Source organism: Paralichthys olivaceus, chromosome 4 (assembly GCF_024713975.1).
Source record: "Paralichthys olivaceus isolate ysfri-2021 chromosome 4, ASM2471397v2, whole genome shotgun sequence".
Classification (NCBI taxonomy): domain Eukaryota; kingdom Metazoa; phylum Chordata; class Actinopteri; order Pleuronectiformes; family Paralichthyidae; genus Paralichthys; species Paralichthys olivaceus.
The window spans coordinates 21,531,323-21,543,319 of record NC_091096.1 but is presented as its reverse complement, the minus strand read 5'-3'; the positions used below and the strand labels follow the sequence as shown (position 1 = coordinate 21,543,319).

The following is an 11,997-nucleotide window of genomic DNA, read 5'->3' as shown; positions in this document are numbered from 1 at the left end:
ATGTATGACAGATTATGGTCAAATGATCTGATAGCTTAGGCTACTCCACTGGCAAAGTCTGTTGCCTTTATGATTTCAAAGTAATAGCTTGATATCAGATGAGCAAATACTCTGAAAACTGAGGTACAAGCATTATTGGCAAACCCATCAACCCAACATCAACATTCCACTCAGTAGGTTTGGCTTACTGACAAATTCAGTACTTGGGAGTCAGCACTGACAATGAGTACCAGAATTAAAGACATGCTGCAAACGTATGACATTAGGTCCAAACTTTATTCCGTACATTTTAAACCATGAATGTTCATTTTCATTTTTTGCAGGCCTAAAACTCTACTTGCTTTGTATACAACAGTCTAAGAAAAACAACTGCACAACACCACAAGGTTGACAGAGAAAGTCCTTTTGCCACCCACTAAAAAGTGTCCTTCTTTTCTGTCCGGGGCTGGTCCAGTTTGTGACTTGGAAGTCTTTCAATAATTCATCATTATTTCATTGGTAAATATAAACACGTGTTAATCCAAGTTTCTTTCGGTATCCTCAGTATAGTTCGCTCCCTCCAGGTGATCTCTTCATTAGGGTGCTGTGTGCTGCTTTGCATAGATTGCAGATGATCCTTGTAGGCCCCCTTGCAACACCCTCCTGTCGTACTTCCTATCCATTGGCCAGGCTTGTCTGTTACCATGATATTCAATGGGGAAATGATTCCCCCATGTTTCATTTGATTTTGTTTTTCTAGAAATGGTTAAAAAGCCTAGTAAATTTACATGGTAATTTTGCAGCGAAGGAATATCAACAAGTTATTTACATCAGTTTTCTTTACAGAGACTGAACGAAGACCTCATAATATATATTTATCTGCATATCTCAAAGGCAAAACAAATGAACAAAACAAATCGGTAATGTAACATTGTACATTGTCATCATTGAGGATATCCTGGTACCATGAGGTTAAATTACTGAGGGTTGAAACCAATAATCCAGTCTTTACAGTGGGTCATAATGGATATGTCTCACAATCAACTGGGATAAATATTGTAAAAGGTGTGACTTATGCACAAAATACATAAAATTCATAGAAATGATATCTATACATGGAACAAGGATAGGAAATGTACAAACTCATTTCAGGACCTCTCTTTTCGCACAAAGCTGAAAAAAGATATTGGATTAATATATTAATAATTATCAAATATTTAAGTCGGATATAAACATACACATATTTGTGTTCTCTGCCGACATTATTGAGCCTCCAGTCCATTAAAAGTAAAGTCATGGCATGTGCTTGATCGGCCCTACACACCTTTACTTTTACTTTACAATCATTCCCTTTCCCTTAGGGAGTTTTGCTCTCCTCTGGTGAAGAGCAGTGCATTTTGTTCACTAGAGGATTTCAGATTAGGGGAGTGGGGTTTTGTGAGTGCGTCTAGTAAGACTTTGTGCACGTTTCTAAGGAGCTACCGAGCCTCTACCTCTTTGGGGTTGCGAGATGGGGAGTAGTCCCTTGGGTCCTGTGTGGTGGTGAGGGGGGTAGTCCTCCTGGGTGAGGCTGGCCTGGCACTGCCGGCTGGCACAAGGGGTGGGGGTGCACTGAGTGCGGCAGTGGGGGGTGTTCTGTTCAGAGGGCCGTTGTGTCCTGTGGAGGGGCTGAGTCTAGGGTAGGGCATGCCGCTGAGGTGGGGCATAAAGGGGGGCATGTGGGGAAGATGGCCCTCCATAGGGGACTGGTGCAGCTGATGGAGGCGTGCTCTGTCCAGCTCCTCCCGCAGGTGTTGGCGCTCTCGCTCCTCCGCCTGCTGCCTCATCCTCTCGTGCTCCCTGCGCACCTCCATGAGGTGCTCGTGGTGAGAGTAGTCATGAGCCTCCCTCTCGCGGTAGGCCCGTTCCTGTTCGTACATGCTAGGGAAGCGATGTCCTTGCTCTGCCCTGAGCTGGAAGTCCATGCGCCGCTGCAGGTCCAGGCTACGGTAGGCCTCTCTGAGAGGGTCCCAAGGGAAGGCCGGGTGGGGCAAGCGCTCTCTACCTGCCAGAGGGCTCACACCCATGAAGGGAGCCATACGAGCCCGGTCTAGCACGTTGAGACTGCCCATCTGGGGCATGGCACTCATGGACAGGGGCAGTGAGTGTGCCATGGGGACACCGTGTAGCCCAGGGGCTGGGATGTCACTGCCACGCGGTGAGGGAAGAGGCTGCTGCTGAGACAAAGGAGGGTGGTGGTGGTGGGGGTTCATAGATTGACCCATGGGAGCAGAAAGAGCTTGGGCTTGTGGGTGGGGGGCTGGCTCAGAGCTCACCACCATGACCTCCTGCTCCTCCTTCCTCTCCTCCTTAATCTTCATGTCATTTTTTACCTTGTGGAGGAGGTCTGCAGGTGGGGGCTCTTTCTTCTCGCTGTCCTTGAGTGTAGGTGGGGGCCCACCTACCATCTTTAAGCTCTGCTCATTGATCGCCTTTGAGTATGGAGAAGGAGAACGTTGACAGGGTTTGATGGAGTCTTCTGAGGTTCTCCTCTCCAGCATCTCCTTCCCAGGGGAGCGGCTCTCTTTCACCTTCACATCAGACTCTCTGTGGCGCTCCAGCAGCTCCTTCTCCGCCTCACGAACCCGGTCTACACTGCCGCTATGATGCCGACCTGAGTCACTGGAGTTCTGGCTGTTTGAGCGAATCAAGCTGCTGATCTGGTAGCTGACTGGTGCAGAGGCTGGAGATGAGCGGTTGGAGTGTCGGTTACGATCCACAGAATCTCTGTAATGACAATATAAGAAAATTAATTTGGTGCTTGTGAAAACAGGCTTCATGTAGAGGGGTTGTATGTAGGTTACCATGCTCTAATCTTCCTGTGCTCATGGTTTCTGCCTTTAATTCTGACTCTTGTGTGTTGCTTCAAAATTATCCACGGAGATCCTTCCAATTAATTTTTGACCGATAGCTTCCCTCAGAGCTTATTTTTACTGTTTGATTTGTGTCTTCCTATTGGATGCATTTTAATTTAGTTTCCCAAGGATCCTAATTGCCAGAAGAGTAGTTTCCTTTTTGGGGGAAGCATAATACTAACTGAAGTGAAATTGCTCTTTGGAGAAATATTTTTCACTAAATTGAAAGCTAAAATCCTATAAAAAATTATATAAAAGGTGAAAGTTGAAACGACCGCAAACTCACCTGTCTTTATCCTTCTCCTCTTTTCCGATGGACGAGTCTCTTTTCTCTCTTTCCCTCTCCCTCTCTCTTTCCCGCTCCCTCTCTCGCTCTCTTTCGTGGCTGTTGGCTGAGTTGCTCCTCTCTGTGTCTGCGGTCTTGGGCCACTGCGGTGGGGTGGGGAACGAAGGCGGGGTGCGTCGAAGTCTGTTCCAGGTGTCGTGGTGAGGGCTGCCAAACGTGGGCAGTCCTCCCGGCCCCTCCTTGGTGCCAAACATACTGTTGGACCCTGGAGGGAAAGGGGAGACAGGCGTGGGACCCATTGTAAGTTAATTGGCCACAAAACCTTCTTGAGGACACATAAGATGAGAAAGACTCAACAACAAAAGCTGCTTTTGTCTTTGTCTCTGGAGGTTCTCTCACTGACGCTGTTTGAAAGAGTTAGAGGTTAATGGCTCCCCCCACCAGTGGAAACAAAATACTCATTTGCTTTTGGACTAAAGGGCTTCTCCCCCTTCCCCTTTTTGCACCGGATGAACAGGGGAGACTCACTTGCCCTCTGGAGTTGAGGGCTGTGAAAAGCCAAAGGGAAACCTTAGCATTCCACGGCATGTCTATTCCAATCACATCCATTTTCACAACAGGAGTTGGCACACAAAAATAGGAGTGGGAGAGAAAGGCACAGAGAGGCGGATGCATGGGGAAAAGAGAAAGCCCTCCATGGTGGTGCAGAAGGGGCTTGTCAAATAATTAATAGATGAATTGCCACCAAACGGCAGACCTGAGAGTGCCTGTTGGCAGTAGTGCAGCCAGATTAAAGCCAGGCTGTTGGGGACATGGCTGGTGGATGAAGTGGAGGCAGGGAGGAGGTCTGCTGTGGTGTGTTGTGCTGCTTTGTTGGGCCTTGCTGGGCTAGGGGCTGCTTTGCCACAGAAACTAGACCTAAGTGTCTTAATTCTTTCTTTCCTCTCCTCCTGGGCTCTCCCTGTGGTCTAACTCTGTCCTGCTCTGTTATGCCACTGTCCACAGGGGCCAGACTGAAGGGGGGAGCGATGGAGGAGGAGAGGGGGCCAGCGCTTACCAAGCGAGGGGTTGCCTAATCCTCCGAAGGCACTGCTTGAAAGGTTGCCGAGGCCGCCAAAGGAACTGGAGCGACTGAAAGGATCTGCAAAATGCCAAACAGGGATTAGCAAAAGGGGGGTGGCTGGCTAGCAGTGCTCACCCCAACACCAGCCCATTCCACTCGGCTTTTCTCTTACAAGCGAGCTGTGGTTTTTTTTAGCGCTGCCACCCTAGCTCTCTGCCTGATAATCCTGCCAGGCCGTCTCAATGCTGGGTTCACTGGCCCTAACCAGAGAGCAGTGTCTCTGACCCTGCTGGGAGCAAGTGCAACAACATTGCTTGATGGGGCAAATATTTTTTGAGTTGTTGGAGCAGATCTGAAAATGGACTGTGGTAGGGCAGGGGGAATAAGAAGCTGTGAAAATTAGGCTAGACAGAGTGTAATGATTTAACTGGAGAAACAGTGTCTGATGGGATCAACTGGTGCAAAGCCTAGCCTCCATAGGGATATAGTATCTAAAATATCAACCCTGAGAAGTCAGTAAACAACATTCATCAACTAATAATTTGCAGTGCTGTTCTAAATAAGCAAAAATCCTTCAGGAAATGCAGACAGTATCAGCAGATTAGGGTTTAAGGATTTTGATCTGTGGGGCTTGTTAATGTATCAGGACACACAACAATTGAGAAATCTCCTCCGCCTTGCGCATGAATTCCCCGGACAGGAAAATGTTGTTTGCCAAGTCTTCCTCCTCTGTGCACCGTGCATTCATGGGCACAAAATGGATTGACTCAAGGGCTTATTTCATGAAATCAACTTGCCACTCTGAATCCAAACAGTGTCTCAGTGATTGAGTGGTGGTGAATACATGAATGGCTACAAATAATTCCATGCATAAATAAATACAGCAACATTAGCTATGAATTACAAACTTTGCATACTAATAGAAAGTCAAAAAAAGTATAACCTATGCAGCTGCACTAAGTTCAGTTTTCCCAAACAAATGAGGGGGGTTGAATTCGGCTGAACACTTGGCCCGCTGTCTTTTTAATAAGAGTTATTTAAGGCTAAGTTATGAATCATAGTGTCCAAGTTTATGATAGCTACTGCAGCAGCAGACTGACGACACTGGCCAACTGGATTCCACATTAACCTTCTGAGGTAAAAACTGGGAATATCTAGGTTTCGCATTACACCCCAGTGACTTGTATTGTGTTTTAAAACAAGAGTGCAAGGGAGACAGAGTGAGTAAGTGAGTGAGAGACAGAGCAAAAGGGGGATACATTTATCAAAAAACATTAAAACGTGGGGTTACTTACACTTACCTGCCAAATGGCTAGGAGGCAGGAAGCCACTGGGATGTGGGGCAGGGCCATAGGGGGAGGGAGCTGGGTGGCCAGAGCCTATCAGAGGAGGAGAACAGCATATTGTTATGATCCAATCCGGCATTCAGGCACAGAAGAACCAAATTTATTATCTAAAACAACAATCTTATCTCTGACCCGTGTGATAGAGGTATTTTACTTCCTGCAACAGCATCACAAATGTTGGACAAAATGAGCAATTCACATTTTGGTTTTAATGCAGCTGTTGCATGTCAGTGAGCGATGCCATAGATAGAGCTGCTTATTGAGGTCACTTGCCAGAAGCTCACCTCTTTTACAAAACGCTGTTACCATCATCACCCGTATTCCATGAATGGTTAATGAAAGAACCAATTACAGGAGCGTCTCTGACACATCACTGCATAATTACCAGTCAAAGGCTGTTCGCCTCTCTGTTGCCCTCCAACATGGGGCAAATCAGTCAATTACCTAACTGAGAGTCATCCATATTCATTTCTGACTTTACTGGCAAAACATTTGCTACAAAGCTGCTATAATTAAGTGAACATTATAAAGGGGGGACGATTATAGCGAAATCGACATTGATTTCTCCCTGTATAAATGCTCAACTCCATGTAGACAGAAACGTTGTCAGATGGATTGGATGCTGAGAGACCCCACTGACCTGTGGAGGAGAAAAGGGGTCGTGCCAGGTCGTGGGGGTATGGGAGCCCTGGAAAGACGCCTGGACCTGGGGGTCGACTGAACAGGTCCAGCTTCCCATTCATGTCAAGTTTGTGAGGATCCAGCTGCATTTGCTATATTCAAGAGAGGAAGAGAAAGGGAGATGGGACAGACAAAGGAAATTAGGTCGGTAGGCAACAGTACCAAACATTTCCAACAACAGAGTGAGAGGGATTTATGCTCAGCTATGCTGGGTGAGAGATCAGAGGAAGACAGATACATCAACAATGGCTCCATGTCTCCAATTCTGGCCAACTGTGTTATAACAAATATATGTAAGCTGATTAGGGACACTAAATCCCTGCTAACGGGCATTCAGAGCCCGAGAAGAGCTGACACCACAGGGCCAGTGGCATTAGCAGAGGATCTCCATGGCGAGGCCACACTATCCTCGGTCAGTGAGAGGAGAATTTCCACACAAGCTTTTTTTTGTCTGTGCTCACATGTTGCATTTTTGTCAACACATATTACTTCAATTGTCACTCAGTGGCTGAAATGTGATGGTTTATGATCTGCCCCTTTCTCTTAGGTGGAGTGAGCCATGCACATGTTTACTGAGCTTTAGGGAAAACTTAAGAAGAGGAGACAGAATTTTCTTGGATTTTGTGTCGTAATTAACTTTAACAGCATTCTGTTCCTTTTTCTGTCATCTGACTTTTCCCAGCGACATGATCTTTCTGAATCCAGTAACACGATTATATTGCTAAATAGGTAAAGATCCAACTATGACATGATCAGACCTGTCTGTAAGTATGTTATTTGGGCCATTATTTCATTACCAATATACTGTTTCTGGGTTTACATGACAGCAAGACTCCTGAAAGACATCAATATGCATCTCACGCACCTTCATTTTCTGCTGGTGGTGGTAGATCTGCCATGCGATCTGGACATGCACTGCACACCACTTGCCAGGTTTCTAAAAATTTAGAGAGAGACTGAGGTTAGCCTGCTGGCTTTGATACGGGGAGCTAAAAGTGGATTCTGGCAACACGATTTTTCTGGCCAAACTACAAAGTGGGAACTCATCCGAATTTCCAACCAGGCAACGGATTAAGAAAATCTAACCCTGACTTTAACCCAATAGAGACCTCGAATCTAACTGTAAGCGCAGCTGCATCACGCTGCAGAAATTTGAGTGAATGAAGAATTTGCAGTGTTGAGACTTTGTGGCCTGGCCAGAGAGATGACAAGTTAAACAGAAGATACACATGGCGACCACTTACCCTAACAGATGTCCTGAATGGATCTGTTATCTGTGTGAATAAACAGACGACCATTACCATCATCAATAAATAATAACACATGGATAAACGCGTTTATAGCTAGGCATGAGGAGAAGTGTCTCAAAAAGGTGATAACGCAGAGACATGCATTCACATCTCTGTGAGACACATGCTGCATTGTACATTGTACATGTGTGGCTTTCAACGGGAGGGACAGAGCAACAGGAACCTGTTTGGGACGCGATCGGCCTCGTGCTTACCCGTGGATCCTTGTGTAGGAGTGTGTGAGGTACTGCTCCAGGACGTGCAGCTACGTCGATTGGATTAGATGCCTGACAGAGAGAGAGAAAGAGAGACAAAGACAAACATGGTGATCAAGGGGGTCTACAGTCATTAAAACATTTATAGAATATTTAGATCCATGTTATATAGCTACTCTATGCAGAATAATTCAAAGAAAGTACATTGACCTCATAGAATAACTCTCAAACAAGGGTCTGGCATCCTAAAGACTATTTTCTTTCCATGTAAATAAGAATAATTAACATAAGGACTAAACCTTGTGTCCATGTTCTGGCAGTAACTCTTTTTTAAAACCACTCAATCGTGCAGCTAGATATGCCAGCATCACTGTAACCTTATATCCTTCCTCAGTTGCATGATAGCTCACTAATCCTCAGCTACAGCTACTATATAGCTGATGTCATAGATAAAACAGCAGTGATGCTGCAGGCACTGAGCCGCGTCAGAGTAACACACCTCCCCCTTAAGTCGCTGGGGCACAATTGCTTAGATCAGACTTATTAATCCATCCCTATATCAGGGACAGGAATGATCCAGCAGGGTGACCAGCCCCACAAACAAACACACATCCCAAGCTCCTCTCTAAGATTACTTAGCAGGGTCTTTAGACACATAAGATGGTTCCTTGAGCCAACTGGAAGGGCCTGCCACAAAAGGGCCCCTCCATGACAAAGTCTGTTGGGAATAGGGCCAGCGGATTTAGGGCAGCTTTGATTAGTGGCTTACACCGGGTCACAGCCGCTGGGCATCTGCCAGACAGACTTACACCATCATTCTCCTTCCCATCCCTCACGTCCCTACCTCTCCTGCATCGTCGCTCCTTTTCTCTCCTGAACAGATTTTGCTTTGCTCTCCCTGACATGGCAAATGTCCCAGCGCGGGTCATCACACAGCTCTGACCCGGTTCAGGTCCAGTCAAGTTTGACAGTGTATTATCATAACAGATTTAAATCTGATGAGGTAAGATTTAATAGAATTCTGTTTGATATCTTCAGCAAAGAAATCTCTTCTGCTTTATCACATCCAAGACAGTATATCCCTTATCAACAAATCAAATATACTGTAAATATCCATTCTGCCTAAATATAACCTTTTTTACTTGCCATTTCTTTTATATATATATTTTTCAAGGATTTTTTTAGTAAACACATATAGAGCAATGTTGCACATTCTGTTTTTTATCACAAACTAGAGCACCATGTTTCTGGTTACATTCCTGCATAAAAAAAAAAGTCACTTCTGTGTTTGGTGAGAATATAAAGACATATAAGACACAGAAGTTGGCTCAGAGAACCACATGGCTTAGAGCTACTGACACACTGTTTGTTACTAAACATCTGATTTAAAAACTTCAGAGTGTGCAGAGCCTATTCATTATCCCTTTCATTCATTTCCTTCAGTGAGTGTGTGAAGCCATTTTGACCCATGGAAAATCTTGGAACTCTTTATATACAGCAGGGCATTTAAACTGCTTTTTTACACTGACAAAAGTTGACTTATCCTTGAGTGCATAAAGACGTCAACTTGCATCTTAACATTGTGGTTTTGCCTTTGGTGCGCTATCAGTGAGCTGTTGTTTCAATGGTGTACAAGCCCATGCAACTTTAAACTATCTGTTTGTAGATCATGGGTTGAGGGTGGGGACGTGGGGCTGACCTTGGGCTGGAAGGCTCCTTGCAGCGAGCTGAAGGGTCCTGAGTGTGGGAGCAGCGGGGGCATGCCTGGCATGGTGGGGGGGTAGGAGGGGAAGAACTGGGGAGAAAAGGGGGGAGGATGGGAAACACAGAAAGACACAAAACAAAATCATACAGAGATACGTACAAGGACTCAAGCGTATGCACACAAACACAAAACCACAGCCACGAAAAAATGCTGTCACGGCAACATTCAAATATGTCAAATATTTGATTTGCCAATGCAAATATAAAAAAAACCCATTTTGAATAACAAAGGAGACTCACGTTTGAATGTCTGATGAATGGATTGTCCAGTTTGGGTGTGTATTTGTCGAACTGGAAGAGACGATAAGAGAGAAAAGAATTACAAAACATAACATACCTAACTCCTTCATGCAAAGCCTTTTTAAATAAAACCATCTCATTATTTTTACATCATGAAAACATAACATGTGATCAACATCTGTAACTGGTAATAAGCAGGATTTTGATCCAGAGTAATAAGCCCTGGAGTAAAGCAGCTGGCTCGCACTGGTCATGGGTTTACTTAAACTGCATGGTCAGATAGGCAGTTAAATTACTAACAATACAGCCGCTTTAGTAGACTGCCAAAATGAAGGCAGCCTGCATGATTTTCCAATTGAGCATACAGAGGTTGGGCGTGGAGGCCAAGCTTTGGGAATCAGACCATTTTAAAACCATACCAGTTGTTTCTATTCACTGGAAAATTTGTAGAAATGTGAATCTAATTGCCTTTGACTGCAACGGGTTTTTTTTAAACAAAAAAATCACCCATAGTATAACTGGGAGGGGAGTATGGAGACATACAGCTTGAATTGGGTGTTAGAAAACCAGACTTCTAAAGCGATTTAGTCAGGAAAACAGGCCAATTCTCTGAGCATAAAATCATGGAAATAATATATGGAACCTCTTGTGTGACTAGTCCGTCTTTTATGACTGAAACTGAATCAACTAGATGTCATTTGCAGTGGTTAGAGGCTAATTCAGGACAGATCAGCATGAAACTGATATAACCTTGAAACACTGAACTGATGTGAAGAAACCGATCCTGTGGCAGGCCTTATGCCTACCAGAATAATCTTAATTAGAATTTGATAAAAAGCTGTGTCTTTTGATGAAAAAAAGGGTTATGATCATATGGGAATCTAGTCAGTAAGCTGAGAAGCAGAGGAGGGAGAGGCACAACGGAGAATGTTTCTTCGTGTATGAATAGGAGCCTTGTAAGTCTGTTCACTGGCTCTCTATTTTAAAACAGGCTAATTACAAGTGACAGTAACTTATTCCTACTCCCCAAATTCGCAAACCATTTGCAGGTACTTTTTGCGAGTGTTTTCACAAAGCTCTCTTGGCAGGCGCAGACGTTTTTTTGGGTTTACATAAAACAAGAAAATGAGTGGGTATGAATCAGAGTTTCTGTGTTGAGCGTGTGCTGCGACACGGGTGGTTGAAGGGGGAGGCGGTGGAGGGCTGGCTAAAGCTGCTGGTGGGGAAGCTAGGTTTTGGGTCAGGGGCCCCCTCAGTGAACCTGGGCCATTCAAATCTGCATACAGAATGGCAGCGGTGGCAGCGATGGTGTTGACGGCGCTGTTTGTGGGCGATAATGGGCCCAAATCAAAGCCAGACAGCCTATTGAGAGGAAGTGGCGATCCAGCTTCCGAGCTCATTAAACAGCTCCTCTGCATTTCTGAAGGCACGGCCTGTTTAATGTCCGACACTGGGAGAGGGATTTTGGCTGCTTTATGGCCTTGTAACTGGAAAAAAAAAAAAATATATAAAACTCTTGCCCTTATAATTTATGGTGCCTGTCACGGTTTTATGGTAAACAGCTTTGGCTAATTAAAGCTTAATATTTCATCTTATAACAATTAAGAATATTCCTGGTCCAAAGACAAGGCAGGGGCAAGGGGGCGGGGTAGCAAAGACACTCAGTGCTGCCATTTGGCAAGCCAGCTGCTTGAGGGCGTTAAATAATAAACAAATATAGAGGTCTCATAATTTCATTAATTACAGCCATTAGCCAAGGGCTGTTATAGAGTTGAAATGACATGGGGCATCTAGAGAGCAGGGGAAAATAAAAGAGAGAGAGAGAGAGACAGAGAGAGAGGCCTTATGTGGTTTGCCTTTTCATGACAAAACAGTAAGTCAACCACAACATCATCATTACTCTTGCATCTCTGAGCTAAGCACAGAGGAGAAGAAAAACAGCATAGTGATGGAGGAGTTGAAGGGAGGGGAGAAGGCACAAGTTAAGTAATAACACAGTTTCAATTAAAAGGAACAAAAAAGAGCAGAGGACATAAATAAGAGCAAAATCCGATTACATCACCACAACAACATAAGAGAGAGTGGGGGTTACGTACATGATGGGCTACATAATGCCAGCATTAGCTAGATGAGGGCAAATCGTCTTTCATCTTCAAAGAGAAGGACTGTGATATGTGTACAAATCTGACAATGTCAGGAACCGACGGCGGACCAGATAACGACATGTGTGTCGGCTAAAG

The 11,997-nt window shown here is 44.9% G+C and overlaps 1 protein-coding gene across 16 annotated transcripts in view; it reads right to left on the bottom strand.

Moving 5' to 3' along the window:
* Window positions 1-257: 257 nt before the first annotated feature.
* The window catches only part of fbrsl1 (fibrosin-like 1), a 279,449-nt gene continuing 267,709 nt past the window's right edge, over window positions 258-11,997 (bottom strand). For 4 of the 16 annotated variants that reach the window (XM_020093934.2, XM_069524192.1, XM_069524193.1 and 1 more), the window contains 10 exons: window positions 9,758-9,808; window positions 9,453-9,548; window positions 7,754-7,825; window positions 7,494-7,523; window positions 7,115-7,186; window positions 6,209-6,341; window positions 5,518-5,601; window positions 4,217-4,300; window positions 3,160-3,424; window positions 258-2,745 (listed from right to left, as the gene is read on the bottom strand). In XM_020093934.2, coding sequence (XP_019949493.1) covers window positions 1,458-2,745; window positions 3,160-3,424; window positions 4,217-4,300; window positions 5,518-5,601; window positions 6,209-6,341; window positions 7,115-7,186; window positions 7,494-7,523; window positions 7,754-7,825; window positions 9,453-9,548; window positions 9,758-9,808 — 2,175 coding nt within the window. In that variant the 3' untranslated portion in view covers window positions 258-1,457. The remainder of the gene's footprint in view (window positions 2,746-3,159; window positions 3,425-4,216; window positions 4,301-5,517; window positions 5,602-6,208; window positions 6,342-7,114; window positions 7,187-7,493; window positions 7,524-7,753; window positions 7,826-9,452; window positions 9,549-9,757; window positions 9,809-11,997) is intronic. The other 12 variants (XM_069524202.1, XM_069524197.1, XM_069524204.1 and 9 more) reach the window with 7 other exon arrangements.